Source organism: Octodon degus, unplaced genomic scaffold, assembly GCF_000260255.1.
Source record: "Octodon degus isolate 3935 unplaced genomic scaffold, OctDeg1.0 scaffold00079, whole genome shotgun sequence".
Lineage (NCBI taxonomy): Eukaryota > Metazoa > Chordata > Mammalia > Rodentia > Octodontidae > Octodon > Octodon degus.
This window is the reverse complement of record NW_004524655.1, coordinates 10062141-10086921: the sequence shown is the minus strand read 5'-3', so window position 1 is coordinate 10086921 and position 24781 is coordinate 10062141. Positions and strand designations below refer to the sequence as shown.

Sequence of the window (24781 nt, the reverse complement as noted above, 5' to 3'; positions counted from 1 at the left end):
TCACTCCCCACAGGGTCCATTTCCTGTCTATGTAGATGTGCCAGAGCAGCTCCAAGACAGAATTGCTGTGTCTGTTCTGTCAGAAGCAGACCTGAGATGGAACATTTTCCCATAGGCCTCAACTGGAGGATGACGGTGGTGCTCATATGTTTGCTGTGCCTTTGGTCACTTGGGGATTGATTCCTCTAGCACAATCTTACCTTTTCAGAGCCTCCTTCAGACTGGGGATAAACTGTGGCCATGTAAAGGTTCCATTCACTGAAGTGGAAGTTGAGTGGGCACCATAAGATGGCTGGTTTGGTTCCTAGGGACTCTGGCCTCACACCCACTGGGTACATGGTCCTAGTCCTGGCATGTCTTGCTCCCTGATGCGGCTCAGCTGGCCCCAGAGCAAACAATGAGGGCCAGAGGCCACCCAGGTGCATCCTGGGCAGGAACAAACAGTCATGGTGTGGGGTGGGAGTAGGTAGTCAGAACGGATTTTTCTGGAGCAGGAGAGGGCCCCACTGGCCCCACCATCTCGCCTGCATAGTGGAGGCCTGGACAGACGGAAGGAAGGGCAGGCAAGCCACGCAGCCTTCAAAGCCTGCCTGGGACTGGACAGGGAAACCAAGAGCCAGAGCTAGAAGCTGGGGGTTTCCAGAGACATCCTCATGTCCATGCCGACCTGGCTCTTGGGGCACGCTGAGCTGTCAATAGAGACTGGGTATGGTGGCGCAAAGCAGTGGCCAAGCTCAGAGGCCTGTGCCCTTTGCCATCTTATACTCTCAGGGCAGCCTTGCACCCAAGGAGCCTGACAAAGGGGCACCTATGCCAAGCCCGAGGATTAGGGCCCTGTCTAGGGAGCAGGCAGCACAGTTTACCCCAAGAGGATTTAGGGAAGAGACATAGGTACTGGCAGGGCAGGCTGGCAAACAGCCCTCCTTTATGCCAACCCATCACTGAACCTCAAGGACTATAGTGTGCCCAGTCTCTGGCAACAGCTTCACTAGAGACCTGGGCTAGAGTGTGTGGCAGATGACAAGGACCACTGGAACAGCGCTTCCTCTCCCTCTAACAGGCCAGGAAGGGACCTTGCCTGACTCCTGATAGCCTCTGTGGCACCTAGCTCCTTATGGCAAGCCGGGGCCTTACCTGTCCACCTGCCCTCAGGACATAACTCCCCAAACCCTAGTCATGAAAACCAAAAGATGGTGTCCATACCAGGACCCTGAGACAGAATACAAGGGCTTTGGATAGGCGTGGTAGCACACACCTGTAATCCCAGCACTTGGAAGGCTGAGACAGGAGGATCGGTGCCAGTTCGAGACCAGCCTGGGCTACACAGTGAGCTCAAGGCCAGCCAAACTGTGCAGAGACTCTGTCTCAAAAAGACTACTACTACTACTACTACTGATGATGATGATGATGATGATGATGATGATGATGATGATGATCCTGAAGGCCCTTCCTCCTGAGTGAGGTTATACACACAAGGCCAAGCTGTGTATGTAGAAGACCAAGGGGAAGATGCTGCACCCCAGAGAAGGAACAGCAATAATTGGAGTCTATAACCAGGGACTGTGGAGCAAGAAGGACCATCGGCCATTGGCTGTTTCTGACTCACAAGCTCTCGTAGCCCCTTTAAGGTGCCTCTAGAGACATGATATTCCTTGTGTGTTGAGAACTTCAGGTCCAATACAAATGGTTGGGCAGGAACGTGTTGTAACCACTACAGGTGTTACACTCACTGAGAGACCCAGAAACAAGGACAGGGAGCCAAGGGCCTAGAGGGAGGGCCCTAAAGAGGTTCCCTCAGCTTGTACCCTGTGGTATGGTACAGAGCTAGCTTAGCTCCAAGACATGGCAGGGTGGAAGTGAGTGAATGGATCCGTGGAAAGCCTGCAGCAAAGCTACATCCTAGGGTGGCCCCAGCCACTGATTCCAGGGTCCATGTCTCCCGGTGGTGGTAGTAGGAGGGGGCCCTTTACGAAAGACACCAAGGACCTTGGGAAGGGGGGGACAGACAGCAAAAGCCAGGACTGGGGAACATGGCTGGGTCTGAGGTTGGACAAGTATCAGGGGTTGCAGACAGGGACCAGCAGTGTTCCAGGGTCTCATACAGGCCGTTGGGGTCCTCAAGTTTAACTGTGGGTACAGGTACCTACCCAACCCAACCCACCATCCTCTGCCAGGAGATCTGGATCCTCTGGATGTAAGTGAACACAAGGATTAGGGGCTGAGCTGGCCATGTGGGAACAGGAGGCCAGGCTTTAGCCCTAGTGATGAGCCAAGGAAGATGGTAGGTGATCCAGGGTGAGTCCCAGAAAATCGAGAATCAACATCTTGGTCTTCTGGCTCCTGATGAGCTGATCAGGTGCCTGCACACCCACTGCCCACCCACCTTGTCCTCCCTGAGTTGGAAGCAGGGAGCCACTTTGGCAGAAGCCATCCCTCTACCCTGGCCTCGGCCCTGAGACCTAGCCCAGATCAAACCCACCCGGCCTAGGAGAGTGTTCCAGAAATCCCTCTACTACCGATGGTCTGGCTATTTGAGGGGCTTGTCCTGCTGTGAAAAAAGAACTGAGATTAGTCCAGACACAAAAGTCAAAAGCAGATCCTCTTGCAGGCTTAGCTGAGGCTAGATCTGAAGTAGTTCCCACTTATAAGACTCCAACGCAAAGGCCAGGAGAGGGAGTTCCCAGATCCTGAGTCGCTGGAGATTCCCAGTTAAGTCTGTGGTGCTGAAGCGACTCTCACCTTCCTCTGTAGTTCAAAGAAGTGGAGGGAGGCGGAGACATAGCTCCAGCAGGCACCAGGGTCTGTAACAAAAAGAGAGACTTGAGTCCAAAATCTGGGATGTGGAGTGAGTGACACAGGGGCAACAATGCCGACCAGATCTGACGACAAGGGACAGCAAAGCCCAGGGAGGATCACAGCTGCAGAGGCGGCCCTGAGCTCTTCTAGGAGGACAGTGACGGCAGGGGTGGGGCCCAGAGGACTTCAAAGGGCGGGGTGAAGTGGGAAACTCTGGGGTAGGGGAGGGGCTGTGGCGCTGCAGGAGGCTGGGACGGATGGAGCCTACAATGGTCACACTGCGGGGTTGGGGGCATCCGAGGCGGCCCAGCCCTGCCAGGGACATAACCTCTGGCGCCCCGCAGGTCTCCAGGCCTCGGTTTTCCCGGTGCGACGGAGCAGAGTGGGTGCAACTGCGTCTGGAAACAGCCTGCAGGGGGCGCCAGCGAGCGCCACGACTGGAGCCCGAGCCCTAGCGGCCGCCGAGACCGCGGGAGCTGGCGCGCGAGCAGCAGGTCCGCCGGGTACTAGGTCCATGATACGAGGCCTGGGGCTTCAGGGGTCCCGGCAGGGCGGTCTGGTCTCCTGGCGCCGTCGAAAGAGGCAGGGGCAGGGGATTTGGGTGAAGGGTGTCCCGTCGCTCCGACCCTTTCTTCCCGAAACCCCAGCTGCGAGTTCGCGGGCTCCTGAGTCCGAGTCCTGCCCCGCGGCAGCCTCGGTAACGCGCGGTGGCTGGCGTTCACGACCTAAGCCGGGTAGAGGCGGGGTGCTGTCCCCGGGACAACCCCAAAGCGCCCGTAAGGTACGCTGGCGGGAGGAGAGGGGCGCGGGCGCGGCGCAGGGGCAGCGGGGCGCAAAACGGGCGTCTGGGCTCCGCCGTCGGGCCGTCGGGCGCTGAGCGCATCCCGCCCGGGGCTGGGCTGGGGGCGCCCAGGAAGGCCTGGAGGAGGCGGGACGCGCCCCTGGAGACGGAAGAGGACTTCCACGGGTGGAGGGCCGGGCGGGCGCCGCTATCCGGGGTGAGGCATCCCGAGCCGCCCAGGCGCAGCATCCGGAACGCCTGGGCGCGGCGGGACCCGGCGTCGGGCTCGTCCTGTGGGCAGAACGCGGCGGGCTTCGGGGGCGCAGGAGAGGCTGGGCCCGCGGGTGTCGGGTGCGCACAGCTTGCCTGGGGCCCAGGTAGGAATGGCGGGAAGAGTGACAGCTGTCGCAGGACCTGAGAGGCAGAGGTCTGGGGCCGCAGAGCAGAGGGCCCTGGATTCTGGACATTTAGACTTTAACTTCCCTGACTGTATTATGGAAGGAAGCGGGAGACCGGGCGTTCTGAGTGGCGGATGCAGGGTGGCGGGTGTCTATCTACCCAGGCTGGTTCCCCAGAACTAGTGGGGAGACTGGTGGAGGTGGGGTTGCACAGGTGTTCTCCTGGCCGTGAGAGAGAGGTCCGGGCTCCCTTTGTCTGCCTCCTTCCCTGACTGAGGACTGCATCCCGAGCCAGAAGTCTGCCTTCCTCCCGCCTGAGGTGCTGGACATGCTATGCTCTGCTTCTGATGCTCAGCCTCCCTGGTCTTACTGGGTGATTGCGCACCTTTCAGATTCCTCATGCCACTCCTATGCCCAGCCAGTGCTGCCCTGGTGTCCCCACCCTGAGGACCATAGTGGCTTTGGCTACAGCAGGCCAGGGAGGGAGTCACCGGGTTTCATCCTTAGCCTCAAGGGTCTTGGGTAGGGCTGGTTAAGGCTCTGGGAAATACTGGGTTCCACCAAAGGGTAGATTGTGGCCCAGGGACCCTCGCTGGAGGAGGACAGTGGGGATAGAGGAGTTAGGAGGATAGAGGGAACCAACTGCCTAAGGCTGGGCTCCTAGTCTGTGGTGGGTCCAGATGGGGAGGGAACAGAGCTGGGGTACACAGAAGAGTTCCCAGGAGACAGGTTACCCCCTCAGCAGGACCCAGGGCCTGGCTGGTGGGAAGAAACAGTTTAGTGGCAGAAAGGAAGAGCCTATCCCATGAAACCTGAAAGCCATGAGGTCCTGCCAGGGACTGGGGAGCGTCTCTCCAGCAGCCCGCTGAAGGGGCTGGCTATAGCCTAGGGAAGGCAGGACTTGTTATGGTTTTCCAGGACTGTTTTGGGCCTTCTGTGATATGCAGCAGAGCCTTGAACAGGCTGTTTGCTTTGCTAGAATTTCTCCCATGTCTCTCCTTTCACCTCCTACCCCAAATCAAAGACCCCCTCCTAGGAGAAGCCTCCCTGTACTCCTGCACATCAGGCCTGTTTCAGAAGTTGCTGCACAGGGGCCAGTGCTGCTCTTCTGTGGCGCCTTCCATATGGATGCTGCTATTCCAGTAGCCTAGGTCTTTGGTTGCAGCTGTCACCTGAAGGAGAGGCCAGAGAGAGGGTCCTCCCCTGGGTTAGAGATATAAGCCCATCTGCTGCAGGGGCTTTGCTTCTGCCTCACAATGGCCTCTTGGAGGCAGTGGCAGGGCTAAGGGTCATGCTCAGGTACTCCCCCTGCCCTTTTCCTTCAGGCTGTAGGGCTGTATCATCACACCCATGTCCTAAGGGCCCCATAAGGTCCACGTCCTGCCACCTCAATGCACTAAGAACCAGTGAGATAGCTCAGAGGACTAAGTGTCTTCTTAGGCAACTGCAGGGACTGGGGTTTTATCCCTGGCATCACAGGCATGCCAGTCCCACCTTTGGGTGCGCAGAGCCGGTCACTGAGTCCAGGCATGGTGGCACATGCCTGTAATCCTGGCACTGGGGAGGCTAAAAACAGGAGGATCACTATGAGTCCAAGCTGTGCAGTGACACCCTGTACCTAATACATTAAAAAAAAAAAAAAGTTTAAAAAAATGTACTTAGCACTGCCCCATCAATAACCCAGCCTCTGGCTAGAGTCCTCTGGAGTCTGTATGCTCAGGACCACCTGTCCCTGCTTCAGGCAATACAACAATACCTGTCACCCACTATTTGTGGGAGGTGCAGGTGCTGGGTCTTTCACGTGACGCTGTCTCACCACAGGCTGTGCACACGTGAGAGCCACAGCAGAGGGGAAGCCCCATGTGCGGGCCTGAGGGAGTTGCGTGATGAAGCTGGGGCAGATCCTATCCCAGCCACTTTCCTCTCAGAGTGGGCTCCCAGCACCTCTGGGAGGCAGGGACTCTTGAAGGAGGTTTATGCAGAGAAGCAGCTGGTGATGGGGTGAGTGGCCACCTCCAGAGAGGAGGGCTGGGGACCTATGGCCTCCCTGGACGTAAGGGGACAGCAGGGGCTGTTGTGAATCTCCTTGTGGAGAACGGTGCTGTGGCAAGCCTGGCAGCCCTGGGGGCGATGCTGAGGGTTGGCCTGTGGCTGGTGGTGGTGAGGCTGCTTTGAGGCAGGCCCAGTACCTCATCCTCCAGCTGCAGGGAGTTGGTTCTCCGTTTCTGCCCACATCCTGTCCCCAGGAGCAGAAAACAGCAGCCACATACCCGAAGGCGGTGGAGGAGGGGCCCATAGGGCGTCTGTCCGGGTACCTGAGTTACAGCCAGCACCAGGCACCAGAAGTGGGTCTGTGTTACCAGGGAGACAGGGAGGACAGGGGGCTGAGACCTAGTGGTTGCTGAGCTCCAGGCGGCTGTAGAAGGCACCTGTTGTGCGACGACTGACGCTGGCAGGAGGGGCTCTGCAGGTGCGAGCGCGGCGGTGGCTCCAGGAGGTGCCCAGTCACTGCTCGTGGTTTGGAGGCAGGTGCCACCCTGTCCGTCCAGATAGGATTCTTTGCTTGGTGCCCCCTTTGGGGGTGAATTCTACTGAGTTGCTGAGAGACACGTTGGTGCTCCTTAACCTCCCTTCATGCCTTAGCCTCTCCCAGTTCTCCTCTCAGCTGCCTGCATGCCTGAAGCCCACCACTGCTTTACTCTTTAATTCATATCCAGAAGTGTATTTCTTATTCATCTTTACTTGTTTTTGTTCCTGTCAGTAAGGTTCTAAGTTCTCATTCTTGTTCATATTTCTTCATTTCTGTGAAGGTCCGCAATGTCTGTAGAAATTCTTTCCTTATTCCGTTGCCTTCTTGCCCTCTTCATTGAACTGATCTCTGTGGTTTTGATACTGTTGCTTATCTTCCCTTGTCTTAATTTTCCTCCAGTATTTTGAAGTTGGGGTTTGTAGCTCTTCTGAAAGGAGAGCTGAGATCGTGGGCTCAGGGAATGGCCTGTAGAGACCCAAATCCCCGTAGCAGCAGCCACCACTCAGGAGTTTCCTGAGCTCTTTCTCTTCAGGGCTCCCTGCTGTAGGCCCAGGTCCCAAAGGGGTGACAGAAGGTAGCATGGAGGGCCCTGTGGTTCAGCGGTTGGGAGGTTTCCCGGCCTTGCAGGCAAGGTAACAGGTGAACACCTGACAGGAGAATGTGAGATGACCCTAAAGCTGGGACTCTGGAGCCCAGGGAGGCTGCAGGACGCAAAGTCTTAGTGCTGTCCCCCCTTCTTCCGCTTGGCCACATCCAAGAGTAGGCACGCAGGGCACTGCCTGGAAGCCAGCAGACACCTCTGGCCAGCAGGCTCCAGCAGGCACCGCCACCATCTGGGCATGTGTACAGACAGCCTTGCTACTAAGAGCCAGGAGAGGTGGGCCGGATGTATAGGTTTTGATTAAGAGGAATTTTAATTAAACTCTCCAGACCAGGTGAGGTGGGTGGTAAAGGCAGGAAGACTCCGAATGCTGGAAATCATCTGGGACTGCTCTTTCAAGGCTTAATGCGCACATCCCACAGCATGTGTCTGTATTTTACATGGGACAGTGTCTCCCCTCTTACCCATCCCCAGCAAGGGACAATCATGAAGAAATATGACATTAACATTTAATTTCCCCTCCTGGCTAGCAACAGATGACTCAAGGATTAATTAGATAGGCAGAGCCCTGCTAAAGGAATAGGAAATTGCCCAATCCTGGCTCTGAGCCCCCACTCCTACCCCCAATCTTCCTGTGGCTCAGGGAGGCTACCAAAGGGAGGGGAGCATGGGGGAGGCCCCAGAAGGGCCCTGCAGTTGTGTACATGGCAATCTCCACTACCCTTGAGTGTTGCTGGTAAGGAGGAGAGGTCCCTTTTTGTCTTTTGGTTCCTTAGGTTCCTCATCTGTAAAGTGGGGCTCATGCGGCCAGAGAGAACACAGATATCCATCATTTCTGAGTTCTCAGGTAGGATGCTCAAGCTCTTTATGAGGAACCATGTAGTGTCTGGCCTTCAGACAGGAGGCCTCCAAGGGCGCATAGGACTTGGTAGCTCAGTAGCAACTGGCACCTGCTAGCCAGCCATATCATTCCCCAGTTCTGGTCAAGGGGGCCCTAATCTGAAATTGGCCTTGGTGGGAGCATTTACACCACAGGAAAGGCTGTAACTCAGGGCACCCCTCTCCACCCAGCCCTGGGCTGACTTGCCAGCCTACAGCTGGGCAGCCCCAAAGATCTCCTCCAGGAGCACACAGTTCCCCAACTCCCTGCTCCGACTTGCCTTGTCCTGCCTCTGGCTCTGGTGATCTGCTGGGCTCATGGCTAGGGAAGGCACAGCCCACAGTGGGTTCTGGTTCAGCCCGTGGGACCTGGGGAGCCTTATCCAGGACATGTGGGTAGCAGCCAGGAGATCTGCTGGAATGTCGAGGGAAGGGGTGGAGGGGGAACGGCTGTGCAGGCTCGAGACTTTTTTTTTTTTTTTTTTTGGCTGGCTCAGGCTGCCTTAAGGACAAGTCTGGGGATTGAATGGAGGTATCATGCACTTGACTGTGTTTGCATAAGCAGGCGCTTAAACAACTGAGCTAACCAGCAGGCCCCTGAGACTGATGTGTGCTTTTAGCCCCACGTAAGGCTGGCCTGGAGAAAAGGGTTAAGGGCAGTCTGTGAGACTCTGCACAAAGAGCATGTGACAATGATGTAGTTGGGAAAGGTGTTCTGTATCCAGTGCTTTTCAGAATGGGAATCTAACACAGAAGATGGTAGGGATACCCTTAGGAGGTTCTCAGGCAGGTGTCCACAGCAAGTACCCGACACTGTCTCATCAGAAAAAGGCTGCATCATGCCCTTCAAGGGCCCTGTTACAGTTTGTGTCTAGGTGGTCCCCCTCCAAAGCCTCGGGCAGTGCTGGGGCGGCTCCTGGAGTTTGTGATAGATTGTTGTGGGTGTGGATGCTGCACCTGCCCTGGGGCAGGTAACCTGCTACAATGTAAGGAGGGGAGAGAGGCTGGCTAGCTGTCCCAGCTGCTGCTACTCACTTTACTCGCTGCTCTTTGCCACCGCCATGAAGCGTTGCTCTGCCATGTGCAGCCCTGCCTTGGAGCCAGCTGAGTACAGACTAAATCCTCCAGTAACCATGAGCTAAATAAATCTTTCCTTCCCTAATTTTTGTATTTTATTTTATTTTACAGAACTGTGGATTGAACTCAGGCCCTTGCACTTGCCAGGCAAACACTTATTCAACTGAGCTATCTCCCTGGCCCCCCTTCCCTAATTTTTAAAAAAATGTATGTAGTACAGCGTCTACAGGGCTCACTACAAAGATTGGACTTGTAGTGATCCTCCTGTTTTCAGCCTCACAAGCACTGGGATTGCAGGCATGCACCATCATGCCCAGTCTCAGTCGCTGTTGCTGTTTCAGCGCACCCAGAGGGTGGGGCCAGCACGGCACACCAGGGATCAAACTTCAGTCCCTGCATCTGCCTAAGCAGGCACTTTAATCCACTGAGCTATCTGGCCAGCGCTTCCTTCCCTAATTTTGGGTGTTGGGTATTTGTCTCAGCCAACAAGAGAAGTATAACCGAGACAGGCCCCTTCTAAGCTGGCCCTCCTAGCCGGGATGGAGTCAGCGCAGTTGGAGGGTAGGCACTGGTGGTGTGACCTGTCAGCAGGACCTGGGGGTGTGGGGGAGGCTGGGGAACCCTGTCTGACCTCAGCAGAAGTGTGATGTGTTCTGATTTGTCCACACCTTGTCTACCATGCCAGCTTTCTAGACTGGTCAGATTGACTGCGGTTTCTTTTGATGGAGATTCCCCTAGAGAGAGCCTGAAGGACTTCAGATAGTTGTGTTCCCCGGGGAGGCACCAGTGGTGAGGCAGAATCCCTGGAGAGCAGTAATTCCTCAAGGGCTCATTGGACCTAAATGGACGATAGCCTGTTGCTCCTGCTGCCGGGTATGGGAAGCCACACTGAAGCACAGGCCCCGATTTGGGTGGGATGTGGGTCTATGGAGAGCCCCTGCTCCACCAGCCCCTGTGCACCCCTGGCAAACGCTGCCCTGTGCTGCAGGCCGGGACAGAAGCCCATGGTGTGTGGCTGGGTATGGCGGTTTAGTCTGGCTTGTCTGCCAGAGACACACTTTGGGAGCAGCTGTTGGCAAGTGCCCTGTGCCCAGCTGGGTTCAGTAAGGCTCAGCCCTAACCGCTGCAGGTGCCCCCAATTTCTACTGGGGTCTTAGCCTCTTCTCTTTCCTCCTCCTTAGGCCTTCTGTGTCAGCTGATGCCTTTCAAGCCTCCTAGTGGAGTGAGAGGGTCTGTTGGGGGCCAGAGCCTCCAAAAGCAGCTCTAGCCCGAGTCCATGACAGGACTGCAGATAGAAGGAAACTTGGGATTTAATTCAGCCCGCTGGTAGCTCCTGCCCAACTTGGAATGTGTGTACAGTGGGAGACCCTAGCCCTTCAAAGAGGCCAGACACTGTGCAGATAGCTCAGTGGTGTAAGCGCCTGCCTGGCAAACGCAAGGACCTGGGTTCAATCCCTGATACCACATGCTGCGCTGGCCCTGTTGCCGAGCCAGCCACTGAAACTGGGCATGGTGGTGCATGCCTATAATCCCAGTGGTGAGGAGGCTGAGACAGGAGGATCACTATGAGTCTGAGCTGCATAACAAATAGCAAGACTCTGAACCAAATAAATAAATAAAAGATTAAAAACAACAACAACAACAAAAAAAAAACAAGGCCAGAGGCTGGGCGTGACCTTCTGCCAGCGTCTGTAGTCCCACTCAATCCCTCATATCCCAGAGAAGACAAGGAAGATGTGACAGCCTGTGGCTGCTGCTAATGTACTCCCAGTGCTCTGTGAAAGTTTAGGATGAAAGGGGATAGCCTTGGGGGCCTCTTAGGACTCTGAGAGAGACACATTAGCTGGGAGAGATGGTTTCACAAGCTCAGGGAGAAACAGCTAGAATTTGGGCTGAGCTCAGGCCCGCTGGGAAAACCAAGACTTTCCATGGTGTCAATTATTCCTCTTTTTATGACATTTGATTCCAGGAGCTCCCTTTCAGATCTGTTATTTACTTCTCATAGACGCATAGGTGAGAGCTAAACTGGCCCCACATGTCAGCTGGGGTCCAAATGCTTCACTGTGTAAATGGGGAAACAGGGTTCCAGAGAGGAAAAATGTTCTTGTTGTGGCCCCTCAGCAGGTCCTGGCTGGGCACCTGCTTTTCTGACTTCAGTCAGTCATTCCCCCAGTCGTCAGGAGCAGCTGGGGGAGAGGGCGTAGGAGGAGAAGAGGGGGGTGTGTGGCAGCTCCCTCATGGAAGGCAGCCATAGCGCCTCCCCTTTCCAGATGTGCCACTGGGGACTCCAGGAGGCAGCAGGCTCAGGTTTGTGCCTGCTGTGCTGCCTGTGAGGGTGAGTGGCTTACCTGCCAGGAATGGAAGACAGGACCAGATAGTTCCCCAGATCTTTCCAGACACCTGAGCTCTAGGTGTCTCTGGCCTGTCCCTAAATGGGGCAGCTGGTAGTTCCTCAGAGAGCTTGCTGGGGATAGAACAGGCTGAGGTAGGCTGAGAAAACTGGCCTAGTGAGAGAAAATGGATGGGATTAGAAGAACTCTACAGTCCCACGGAACTTTCTGGAAGGGAAGAAGGGTTGTGGTGCTGGCAATGCGGGCAGGAGACTGGCTAGGCTGCCACAGAAGGCCTGAGAAGCGGATAATGAGGGGCCAACACAAGAGGTTCTTAACATTGACAGGTTCTCAGTTCTCTAGTGACAAAAAATGAAAAACATAAATGTGCTGATCTTTGGCCTCATATCTGGACTGGGAGAGCTGGGACCTCAGGGCCTGCTGTGGGTGAAATGCAGGACCCTTGCATAGTACAGAGGGGTGAGCCAGGTCCTAGTAGGGGTACAGGCCAGGGCTCTGTCTACAGTTTCTCCTGCATGTACCCTGCGTATACCTGAGAGAAGGGGCTGCTTTCCTGGGAAAGGTTTTTTTTTTTTTTTTTCAGAACCGGGGATTGAACTCAGATCCTTGTGCTTGCCAGGGAAGCGCTTATTCCCCCTTCCTGGGAAGGTTTGTGTAAGGCTCTTCATAGGAACTCCACAGAACCAGGAGGAAGTAGCTCTGCCCAGGCCTGTCTGGGCCTAGGTCGGGTCCTCCTCATTGGTGGGGTGAAATCGCAGCTCTCCTGCCTTCTGACTGTGACTGCCACAGACCAGGTGGGCTATGGGGGATGGAGTGTTGTCCTCAGGATGTCTGGCCTGAAGCTGGGGTAGAATCTGAAGCAACAGAGACCAGAAAAATTCAGCTGCTCACCAGGGCTTTCTTTTTACAGGTGCCCTGAGAATCCCGAAGCTGAACCGAGCCGTGATGCCGCCTCCGGAAACCCTGTAGAGGGCCTGGTTTCAGCAGCCTTGTCTGTGAGAAAGCCTTTGGAGGGCCCCCCACAGGGACGCCCCTGGCTCCTGTAAGGAAGGGGCGCCAGGCTTGGGCCTCTCTGCAACGGGGGCGGGGAAGGCTGGGCTGCAGCTATGGACCGTGAGCTGGCCCAGCCCTCGTCCCCGCTGAGCCTGCCCGTCTGTGGCCGCTCCCAACATGGGCTCCTCGGTGTACATCACGGTGGAGCTGGTCATTGCTGTGCTGGCCATCCTGGGCAACGTGCTGGTGTGCTGGGCTGTGTGGATCAACAGCAACCTGCAGAATGTCACCAATTACTTTGTGGTGTCACTGGCAGCGGCCGACATCGCAGTGGGCGTGCTTGCCATCCCCTTCGCCATCACCATCAGCACTGGATTCTGTGCTGCTTGTCACGGCTGCCTCTTCTTCGCCTGCTTTGTCCTGGTCCTCACACAGAGCTCCATCTTCAGCCTCCTGGCCATCGCCATTGACCGCTACATAGCCATCCGGATCCCTCTGCGGTAGGCCAGGGGTGGGGGGCTTACACGTGTGCAAAAGTCTGCTGTGGCCCCAGTCCGGTCTGTGGTGTCCGAGTACTGGCTGAGGACAGGGCCCTGGGGCTCCCAGGGACTCCCCAGGGCTGGCAGGTGGAGAGCCATCACACAATCTGGCTGACCCCTCAGGGCACTAAGTGCCTGGCCTGCTTGGCTTCCTCCAGGCCACTTAAGAAGAGCTCCGCTGGGCTGTTCTTTACACATCAGAGCAAAACTCCCTGTGAGACGCTGGGGTGGGGGTGGGGCTGTCACAGGAAACCTTAGGACCTCAGCTGGGAGCCGGCCCGCTGCTGCCTTTCCCCTGCCTCTCTCGGCTGGCCTCAGCATGAACATTAAGAGAATGACCCAGAGAGGGGAAGTGACTTGGCCAAATGCCACAGTGAGTCACTCGGACTTACATGCAAATCATGCTGTTTCTCAGGTCACCAAGGACTCAGCCGGCACATGGCTGGTGGTAGGAAGGGGGTTTTACAGTGTATCTTTTGTGAAGTGACTTCAGCCACATCTTGTGTAAATGAAGACATTCCGGGAGGCTGACTTTCCTCGGTTGGCCTCCACCTACCCAGGCTACAGATGAGCTAGAAAATGTATCCCTCCCCTCAGGGGCCCTGGGGCCTCCTGCTGCACTCCCCCGCCCGCCCCTCGGCCACAGAGCTGGGGCTACAGCAAAAGTGGCTCCAGGCCCTGAGGGAGGTCTCCCTGGCTGGGGAGCCACAAACACAGTCCTTGTGATGAATTCTCCCCAATAGATGGGTTGCCCACCTAAGGGGGAGCCCCTGCATCCCCACCGTGGGCTGAGAGTACCCCAGGAGGGAGGAGGACAGTGAGCAAATGGAAATTCAGAGTGTCAAACCCAAAGAGGCCTCAGAGGTCACTTCCTTCCTCTCCTCTCCTCAATGGAAAAAGGAGGCTCTGAGAGGGGAGCCAGCTCTCTCAGGGCCACACAAGGAGTTGATGGCAGTGCTGGGACTAGACTTAGGATGAAACATAGCCTGCCCACCCCTGTGACGGCACACTTCAGGGAGATCACAGGCAGCCCAGCCTCCCAGAAGCTGCCCTTAGAAGGCTGAGACCTCGCCTGAGCCCTAAGGGGGAAGCAGGCACCCACAAGGGGCTGCTCAAAAGAGGTGGAGCCTGGACCTCGTGTGGTCTGGAATCCTTGTCAAAGGAGAAGAGAGGGTCTGGCCATTGTAAAAGGGGGCTGAATTGGAGGTGGTCTGACTCAGATACAGCGTGTGGAGTTAACCTGGGGCCTCTCAGCCCCACCTGATGTGCACAGAATCCCTGCTTATCTGGGACCTGAAATCGAGGAAGCCCCCCTCAGGGAGGTCTATGGGTACTGGGTGGGCCTGAGTCCACACAGTGGTGGGCACTGAGGGGGAATCAACAGCGTAGCTTTCACTTTCTTTTCCCCTCCAAAAGGCAACAACATTCTGGGGTGAGGTCAGGGCAGCTGTTCTCAATTTAAAGACTTCGGTTTTCTTTGTTTTTCCCGCTGGCCTATGCCTATGGATCTCTGTCTCTGTGTGTCTGTCTCTGTCTCTGTGTCTCTGTCTCTGTCTGTGTCTCTGTCTATATCTCTGTCTGCCTCTCTCTCTCTCTCTCTCTCTCTCTCTCTCTCTCTCTCTCTCTCCCTCCCTCCCTCCCTCCCTCCCTCCCTCCTGCTTCCTTATGCCTCAGATGTTTTCTGAGATTCAACAGAATGGATTTCTGGATTTCTGAAGCAGAAGGACAGAGCATGTTGTGTGGCTGGAAAGTCAGCTGCCGTTCTCTGGGCCCATTTCTCATCCAGAGCAGGGGGAGAGGTCCTTCTGTGTCTGAGCTTCAGGAGCCTGGAGGGGCCATGAGTGGATGGGAGCGATGAGGCTAGGCAAGGTGGGGGGTCCAGCTTTTATTTTCAGTACTGGGAATTAATCCCAGGGGTTCCATGCTGAGTTACAATCCCCAGTACCTCCCCCTTTTGAGATGGCCACACTAAGTTCCTAAATTGGCCAGGCTGGGCTTGAACTCACAGAGATCCTCCTGCTTGGGCTGCTCAGGGCACTAAAGTTACAGGCATGCACCCTACGTCTGACATCCCTCAGCTCCGCCCTAACTCCGGCCTATATTCCCAACTCTCAGAGCCTCTCAGAGCTGGCCCTCGGTTCCACCTGGACTTTGGGCCATTTGAGCTCAGCTGGGCCCTGCTTTGGAAGGCTCAGGACAATCTCCTTGGTGTTAGAGTTGCCACAGGCTACTAGCTAGCTCGTTCTCTCTCTCTCTCTCTCTCTCTCTCTCTCTCTCTCTCTCTCTCTCTCATTTATTTCATCCACTACACGATCCTCCTGTCTCAGCCTCCCCAGCACTGGGATTACAGGCATGTGCCACTATGTCCAGTTTCAATCGCTGGCTTGGCACAGGACCGGCTTGGTGCATGCAGTACTAGGGATCGAACCCAGGTCCTTGCACTCCCCAGGCAGGAGCTTAGACTGCCAAGCTATCTTCCTGGACCAATGCTGCATCTCTTTTGCTCCTTTTGACCTAGCATTGAGGCTGGTGTGGATGTTATGACTCTCATGTTACAGGGGTCCAGAGCTAGGGCAGGACATACACCTGTCTTCTGGCATGGGTGGACTTGAGAGCCCTTGGCACTGTTTCAGGGCCCTCAGGGTCTTCACTTTCCTATTCCTAGAAGCCCCTGGTCACTGGGCACAGGGAAGCCTCTGTATGGAGGATTCAGAGTGCAAGCTGGGCCTATAGTATAAGTACCGCGCTAACAGATTGCACCAATGGAGCTCCTTAAGCTGGGTCTAGAGAGCTAGCTAGCTGGAGACCAAGGAGAGCCAGGCGTTGTGGCGCCCCCTGGAGGTGCTTCCTGGCTTGAGTCCCCCTTCTTCCTTTGTGCCCTCCATGAATGAGAATTTAACTCTGCCCGACCCCTGGACCTGCTCTTTCACTGAGGAACAGGTCTGAAGAGCTACTCTGGATTCTAGTCTCAGAAGGCCTGGCCCAATGCCTGCACCACACATCTGTAACTTTTTTTTCTTTAGAATTCCGTTTCAGAGCTGATTATGGTAATAGTGTAGGCCTGTAACTCAGCGTTCAAGAGGCTGAGGCTGAGGATTGCCATGAATCTGAGGCCAGCCTGGGCTGCACAGTGAGTTCAAGGCCAGTCTGAATTCAACAACAACAACAACAAAATCAGCTTCAGAACAAGCTATTTCCTCTCTCCCAATAAAGAAACCCTGTTGGGTTAGGGCAGTGCCTGGTGAGGGAGAAAGAAGAGTACCTATCAGTGTCCCTGGAGGACAGAAGCCCTGGGTGACAGAAGCAGCCTTCCTTTCACAGGAAACCTTTGCACCACTCTGTCCTGTCTCCCTCACTGGCCCCCATAGGTTCTGTCCGACCTGAGGAACAAGCCCAAGTGCAAGGTGGTATCATTGTCAATAAAGTCCTCCCATAGTGATTCACCCTGACTTCTTAAAGAGAAGGGTGAGGGAGGCAGCTCCATGGTAAGACATGTCCTTGGTAGGGGCAAAGCCATGGGCTCAAGCCTCAGGACCATAAAGACAGAAAAATGCTTCCTCTATGGAAAGACTTTCCAAGTGGACTGAGGGGTTAGCTCAATACTTGCCTGGAGTTGCAAGGCTGTGGGATCCATTCCCAGGATATATAAATGAATAAATAAGTAAAATAAAAAGGTGGGATTGGGAGGATGAGCCCCCAGGGAGGAAGTACTACGGGACCTGTGAGGTCTTGATGCCACGTTTGTGGGGGCATGAGTTTCAGAAGGAGCGCAAAGCTTGGGTAAGATCCCTGAGGAGGGACTGACCATGTGGGCTGTGGGCTATGGGCCACGGGGTGGTGGCCTGGCTGCTGAGAGACAGAGGAGAGGAGCGGAGTGGGCAGGGCAGGTGTGAGGCTGACTCAGGCCTGGCCCTGTCCAGGGAAGGAGTCTGGATTTCCCCGTCATGAGAGGCTCCTTAATTCCAGGATCCCTGACCCCTAGGGATAACTGGGGAAAGTGCCATTCTCTCCTCAGGGATGCAAATACCCATAGCCTCCCTTGTGCAATCAGGCCGTAAATATATTTTTGGCCTGTAGGGTGAGCTCCCCTCGTGAGTGATTGGGTTAGGAAAGGGCAGCCTGCAACTAGAGGACAGGGACACAGACAGCACCCTAAAACAGGCTGGCAGCTGCTCTGGCTCTCACATCCTCGGGCACCCTCAGCTTCCCTGGAGTGGCCACACGTCGTGGTGGAAGGCCTCGCAGCCTTGCAGCAAGGCTGAGTCTATCTGAGGGTCAGAAAGCTGAGTGTAGCCTTGTTATTCCCAGACATTGCCCGGAGAGCACGGCTGGGCTATACCATGGTCTGCCTGTGGTTCACTTTGGGTCCGGATGCTCTCTCAGGCCCCCAAATGCCTGGCTCCAAGACTCTCGGCTTCAGACTGGTAAGATAGCTCAGTAGAATAAACACTTGCCTGGCAAGGGTGAGGTCCTGAGTTCAATTCCCTGGTACCACAAAAAAAAAAAAAAAAAAAAAAAAGACTCAGCTTCAAGGGCTTTCTTTCGAATAATAAAATTAATCTAGTTCAGTGTCGTGGCATTAGCTCTCTTGCTGTCCTTGCACCGGTCAGGTGAGCGCTTGAATTTATTTCCAGCCCTGTGTGACACCTACGACTTGCATGTGCTCAAAAAAGAAAAAAGATACATAGTGAGAAGCCGTCACCCTGCTCCCTCCTCCCCGAAGCGCCCTTTGCAGAAAGCGGTGGTGGGAATCCTTTTCCTATGCCCAAGGGCTACTGCTGTTTGTTTTATTTCTGTCTCTAAAAAGGGCTTTCAGACCAGGGTTCGATCCCTGGCACCACATGTTGTGCCACCACTGAGACTGGTTGGGGTGGTGCGTGCCTGTAATCCCAGTGCAGCCCAGAGGATGAAACAGGAGGATCACTGTGAGTTCAAGCTGTGTAGTGAGGCCCTGTACCAAATACATTAAAAAAAAAATTTAAATTTTTTTAAAAAAATAGAGTGGGTGGTCAAAAGGGGCTTTCCTTTGAGAGTTCAGGAAAAAATTTCCCCTCACAGATTCCCTATAAAAATAGCCAACTGGACAGGCCAGGGCTTTCCATGCTAGGTTTTCCTCAGAAATTTCCAGGCCCAGTCCTGGTCATTCCCCCAGCTCCTGAGTTCATTAAGTATCTAGTAAGCAACCCCCTTGTCCAGCAGCTCCCCTTGTGTGACTTCCTGGAAGTGCAGGCCAAAAAGCCAGGGGCCCTGCACCCCCCTGGCAGTAACCACTTGCTTCTGCTGGGTCACCTCAAACAAGAAGCGCCTCACTAGGCAGCCCGCTGTTCTCCTATGAACAGCTCCGCTGAGAAATCCTCCCTTACCTCACATCAGAGTCTGCTTCCTGGTATTTCCAGCAGTGATTCAGCAGCCTGCCTCATGGAGCAGAGCTATTAGGTCTGGGGTGCTCGGTTCCATTTTACAAACAGGTAAACTGAGGATCAGTGAGATGAGGTGACGCGTTCCATATGCACAAGAACATGCCTGGGCTAGAACCCGGGCCGAGCTGTACTTTTCTCAGGAAAGATGCGAGCAATAATGGAGCGTCCTGTTCAGTGGGGCTGATGCGGAGTACAGAGAACAGTGCCGAAGGCAGAGAGGGTGCTATGTTAGTTTAGATGGGGCGGGGCTGTGACTTTAAGCCTCTAAAATGAGGCAGGGAAGTGCTGCGTCTCTTGCTTGGCGGAAACTGGCAGGTCCGTGCCGCTTCTCCTGCAGAGGGCCTGTGGAGGTGGGCAAACCCTGGTGGAGTGGACACGTGGAAGTCCTTGCCCACATTCCAGATTGGCAGGACTAAGGCTGTGGCTCAGTGGTGTGGCACTTCTGGCACGTGCAGGGCTTTGGGTTTGACCCCGAGCATGGCAATAAATAAACAATTGTAAGACAGACAGAAGGCAGGCATGAGAGAGTCAGATCTGATTACTGATTACCTTAGGCTGAGTTGTGTTGGGGCCCCTACATGTTCTGCAGTTCTCATCTTGGGCTTCAGTTTATCCACCCGTAAGATAAGGGGGTTGGAGCAGATAAGTGATCAGAAGCCACTGTGTCATTTGTTCATTTGAACAAATTGACTTAGCCCAGAAATCAGCTCTCTAGCCCACCTTGATATCTGGTCCTGCGGAGAGATGTGTGTGTATTCGTGTGTGTGTGTGTGTGTGTGTGTGTGTGTGTGTGTGTGTGTGTTATTGGGGATGGAACAGTGCATGCTCTACTTCATGCGGGTAAATGCTCTAGGCTTTTGTTTTTGGTGGAACCAGGGATTGAACTCAGGCCCTTGTTCTTGCCAGGGAAGCGCTTATTCCACTGAGCCATCATCTCCCTGGCCCTTTAGGCTTATGTTTTGAATGGCAGCAAAGTCAAGATAAACATCCATTGGCCTGCCTTAAACAATTGCCACCCATGGGCTATAGCTTTCTGTGGATGTTTCCAATGCTGGAGTTAAGTAGATATGCTTTTCTTAATACCTACTGCACATGCCTGTCCCAAGCTGGCAAGGCAGAGATGGATGTCCCTGTCTAGGGGCTCTCGGCAGGAGGCAGGAAGCTTTTCTGAGAAGGTATCTATCTACCCCAAGCTTGAACGATGGGTGATCCCTGCCAGGTATAATGAAGAATCAAAATTTAAACAGAAGGTCATCCTTCAGAAGTTGTTTTTCTGAGTTCAATCCCCGGTACCACTCAAAAAAAAAAAAAAAAAAAAAAAGAGTTGCTTTTCTTGGAGAGACTTCACTTTTTTGTTTGTTTGCTTGGGATAAGGTTTTGCTATGTCACTGAGACTGGCCTTGAACTCACCATGTAACCTAGGCTGGGTCTCAGACGCCCATCACAACGATCCTCTTGCCTCAGCCTCCTGAGTGCTGGGATTACAGGTGTGTACCACCATGCCCAGTAGTGGTTTCCATCTTAGGGGTACCTGTTTTCCTGTTTCCTCCCAGCAGGCTTTGGGAAAGCAAGGCCAAAACCTCACTCAACAGAAGGTGGGGCTGGGGGATGGCTTAGTGGAATAAGCACTTGCCTGGTAAGCGCAAGGGCCTGAGTTCAATCCCCGGTTCCACAAAAAAGAAGAAGAAGAAGAAGGTGCCAGGACTAAGAGACAGGAAGTGACTGTTCCAAGGTCTTATAGCCAGTCAGTGAGGGGCCAAATGCATGCAGCTCTGGCTGGCTGGCTTTCTCTTCCTTCCTTTTCCTCTCTTCTTCCTTCCCACCCTTCTTTCTTTTCTCTCTTTTTTGTTTTTTCTTTCTTTTTCTTTTCTTTTCTTTCTCTCTCTCTCTCTTTTTTTTTTTTTTTTTTTTTTTGGTATTTTTTTAGGGAAGGGTCTAAAGGGTGTTCAGGGTCTCACTACTATATCGGACTCATAGTGATCTTGTTTACAGCCTCTTAAGAGCTGGGATTGCAGGCGCACACCACCACACCCAGTCTCAATTACAGTCTAAGCAGGCCCCGGGGGCAGGGCTGGCACAGCAGGCCCAGGGGATCGATCCCCCAGCCCCTATGCCTGCTTGCAGGCACTTTAATCCACTGAGCTATTTGGCTCTCTCTCTCTCTCTCTCTCTCTCTCTCTCTCTCTCTCTCTCTCTCTTTCTCTCTTTCTCCCCTCTTCCCTCCCCCTTCCTTCCTTCTTTTCTTTCCAGTACTGGGAATTGAATCCAGGGTCTTCACATTGAGCTATATCCCTACCCCTTTAAAAATATTTTTTAAGGGCTGGGGAGATGGCTCAGTAGAATAAACACTTGCCTGGCAAGCGCAAGGGCCTGAGTTCAATGCCCGGTTCCACAAAAAAAAAAAAAAAAAAAAAAAATTAAAATTTGAGATAGGGTCTGGCTAAGGTGCCCAGGCTGGGCATGATCTTGTGATCCTTCTGCATCAGCCTTCACCACACCCAGAAGCCCTGGGTTTCTTGACTCTTGGTCCTGACTAGCCCTGCTTTCTCAGTCCTCTGATGCTGGTTTCCTGTCCTCAGGTACAATGGCTTGGTGACCTGCACGAGGGCCAAGGGCATCATTGCAATCTGCTGGGTGCTGTCATTTGCCATCGGCCTGACGCCCATGCTAGGCTGGAACAACTGTAGTCAGCCAAAGAAGGACAAGAACCACTCCCAGAGCTGTGATGAGGGCCAGGTGACCTGTCTCTTTGAGGACGTGGTGCCCATGAACTACATGGTATACTACAACTTCTTCGCTTTTGTGCTGGTGCCCTTGCTGCTCATGCTGGGCATCTACTTGCGGATCTTTCTGGCAGCTCGGCGACAGCTGAAACAGATGGAGACCCAGCCTCTGCCAGGGGAACGGACTCGGTCTACGCTTCAGAAGGAGGTCCATGCTGCCAAGTCACTGGCCATCATCGTGGGGCTCTTCGCGCTCTGCTGGCTGCCCCTGCATATCATCAACTGCTTTACCTTCTTCTGCCCGCAGTGCAGACATGCCCCGCCCTGGCTCATGTACCTGGCCATCATTCTCTCCCACAGCAATTCCGTCGTCAACCCCTTCATCTATGCCTACCGCATCCGGGAGTTCCGCCAAACCTTCCGCAAGATCATTCGCAGCCACATCCTGAGGCGGAGGGAACTCTTCAAGGCTGGGGGCACCAGTGCCCGGGCCTTGGCAGCTCACAGCTCGGAGGGTGAGCAGGTCAGCGTCCGACTCAATGGCCACCCCCCGGGGATGTGGGCTAACGGCGGTGCCCCCCATCCTGAGCAGCGGCCCAATGGCTATGTCTTGGGGCTGGTGAGTGGAGGCAGTGCCCAAGGGTCCCGTGGGGATGCCAGCCTCTCAGATGTGGAGCTGCTCAGCCATGAGCACAAGGGAATGTGTCCAGAATCCCCCAGCCTGGAGGAGCCCCTGGCCCAAGGCCGAGCAGGAGTGTCCTGATGGCCCACAGAGTCTGCCCCTTCCTGAAGGAAGGAAATTCCATCTTTCTGGTTGGCTGCACCAGTCATGTCAGGAGAAGAGGAGAATGACTGCCTGCCCAGAGTCCCGTGGGCATCTGGTTGCTGCTGTGGACTGAGATGAAGGAGCCCCAAGCTGGAGCAGCATGAGGCCCAGCAAAAACGGTGGGGTCCGGGGAAACATGTTTTGTGCTCTGAGGCCCTGCAACTATGCCAGGGTTGCAGCCCCAACAGCATGTTGGCTTAGCAGGGCCCAGTCCTCCCTCCAGAAGCATCTAGAAGTCTCACATTGTCTACAGAACAGCTGTGGCTTAGCAGACTGGGTTGGCCTTGGACTGGGCAACGGCTGCGACAGACATGCCACACACACCACCTTCCTAGGGCTTAGACCCACACGCACCACCTCCCTAGACTCTAGGGCTTAGGGAGCTGCTGGCCAGAGGTGGCATTTGAGTATGTTTTCCAGGAGAAGACATGAACAAGGAAGTCCTTTTTATTTTATTATCCTCCCCTCCCTGTCCTCTGCTAACCTGGCACCAGGAGTCCGCCCAGGAAATCTCAGGCAGCCCTCTCCACCTGCCATACGCTACCATGCACTTAGTCCCAGGGCCATCTCTCGGGGGCAACAAATCTGGGCTGGACAATGGGGAGCTGTGATGGGAACAGGGCCACGCTGTGGGCTAGGCTTCAGGGAGAGGTTATGGCTAGCAGGCCATGGGCCTGTGCCTGGATAACTCTGAGCTGCCCAATCAGAGCCCCTGTCTAACTGCCTGTTCTTATAAAGGGGATGTTTTGTTTGTTTGTTTTCTGAGATAAAATAAAAATGAGCCACGTGATGTTTTAAGTTTTTCCAATGAGAACAGTGTCTGGGTTCCTTTCCCTTCTCCACAGCTAGGCCTGGGTGTGTGAGGGGGTGTGCGTGTTGTGTACGTGCATATGTATGTGTGTCTGTACAGACAGACAGGAGATACACTCCCTGTCCCAGGACTTCCTCTCCCCCCTGGATAGGATTGGGTCTTACTGGAATCTAAACCCCCTGCAGATACCTCCTAGGTCCTGCCTGAGAGCCTCTGCCCCGCGGGCACTGCAGGAGAAGGGGGTCTCTGCCCCACTGCCTCCGCCAGGGTCTCAGCCCCTCCAGCCCCAGCTGCTTATGTTGAGAAGACCCGGCTCATCCCTCCCATGCTTCCTTCCTAACATCCTGAGAGGAAGAGCTCCCTGCAGATCAGCTTCTCAGAACTTCAGCTTCTCCACCCATCAACGGGGAGGTCACTGAGATATCTGGAAACAGATCCGGACTGGGATCAAACTGCCTTCTCCTGGGCCACGCTTCACCCTTCTCCGCTTACAGAAGCCTGTGAGGAACGTGTGCTGTCTTGCTCTGACACTGGCCTCCGGGGCTTCCCCCTGCTCCGAGGAGGGCGAAATCTGCTTGGAGCTGGCAGGGAGCTGTGATTGGTTCCCGTCAGACTCTGAGAGCCAGTTTGATCTCCCTCAGGTTGGGATTCAGGAAAGGAGCATTAGAACTTCACATGTAATAGAGTTCATGTTCATGCAGCCCCAGGGACTCCACTTTACAGGTGACTCATAAGCTCAGAGGGGTTAAGTCCCTGCCCCAGGTCACAGTGGCAGAGAGTACATTTAAAACTTAGGGTAAAATCCATGCTCTTTTTTTTTTTTCTTTTCATTAATGGATAATGAGTTATTTCTAACAAACTGAAAAGCAGGAAACAATACCGTATCCCCCATCACTTTTCCTAAGAAATTGTCTCAGTTACTCTTCTTGTTGCTGGGACAAATACCCGACACCTAAAATGAAGGAAGGAAAGGTTTATTTAGCTCACAATTACTGGAGGTTTCAGTCCAGCTGGCTCCAAGGTAAAGCGGCACACAGCAGAGAGCAAAAGAATAAATGAAGGAGTAGCGGCAACAATGGCTACAGAGAGGAAGTCTGGTCTATCTCTCTTAAATTACATTCAGGCTGGGAGAAGCACTCACACCCATAATCCCAGCAGTACTCAGACCCATAATCCCAGCCTTGGCTCATGCATTAATCAAACTGTAGAAGTGCGCCTCAATGACTGCATGAGGCTTTGGGGGACAAATACACACAAATCATAACAGAAATGAAATGATACAGTTGCTGCATCTAACCAGAGGTCCTCACAACCCCTTGCACTGCCCTGGAGAACCACAGAGGAAGCTGAGTCCCAAAGCCTGAGCGCTTTTCCCCAGACACTGGATTAACTGGCTGGGACCACTCCCAGGCTCTCACAGCCAGGGCTGCAAAGCACTGATGTAAAGGCATCCTCGCCCAGCCATGCCACTTCTCTCCCTCCTAGGCACTGTGGATCGGTGCTGATTATTGGCAGAGAGAGAAGCGGTGGCCTGGATTGAGCTGAGGAGACCAACAGTATGGAACTGCCAAGGCAGGGAAGAAGGAAGCATCCTCGCTCCAGCCTTTTCCAAGGCCCTGGGAATTGAGTTTTGCATACAGGGCTACGGAAGTGCAGGCTGTGGGGCTGGTGAGGGGAGGGTCAGGGCATGGGAAGGACTTCCAGGTACAAGCGCACCCCAAGTCCTTTCAGCACCCAAGCCAGCCCAGCTCTGGATCCTGGGCTCCTTGGGTCCCTGGTGGCCCAGTGGCCCATCCCCATGTCCACCTCACGTGGGCTCCCTGGCCTCGAGGATGAGCACACGGCACAGACCTACAGGCACGTCCCTCCTTGGACCCCAGCACAACACGGGTGTGCACACATGGGACATAGTCATTCCTAGGGCCCACCTCAGCAGAGTAAGTGCCCAAGAGGAGCTGTGAAGATGAGCAACTGCCCAGCCCCGTGGGCATAGACACGCACCTGCCCCGTCCACACTGGGCCAGGCTGCAGTGGCCCTACGGCTTTGTCCAAGACC

General features: G+C 54.5%; 1 protein-coding gene across 4 annotated transcripts; it reads left to right on the top strand.

The window, feature by feature from the left end:
* The first annotated feature begins 3049 nt into the window (after positions 1 to 3049).
* Adora2a (adenosine A2a receptor) lies at positions 3050 to 22679 on the top strand. 4 transcript variants are annotated; one of them, XM_004636324.2, is made up of 3 exons: positions 3050 to 3290; positions 12324 to 12906; positions 20945 to 22679. In XM_004636324.2, the coding sequence occupies exons 2-3, from the start codon at positions 12584 to 12586 to the stop codon at positions 21849 to 21851; spliced, it is 1230 nt and encodes a 409-aa protein (XP_004636381.1). In that variant the 5' UTR covers positions 3050 to 3290; positions 12324 to 12583; the 3' UTR covers positions 21852 to 22679. The 4 variants fall into 4 exon arrangements, with proteins under 4 accessions (XP_004636381.1, XP_023576749.1, XP_023576750.1 ...); XM_023720981.1 differs by lacking the exon at positions 3050 to 3290 and adding an exon at positions 3340 to 3577; XM_023720982.1 differs by lacking the exon at positions 3050 to 3290 and adding an exon at positions 3897 to 3954.
* Positions 22680 to 24781: the final 2102 nt, after the last annotated feature.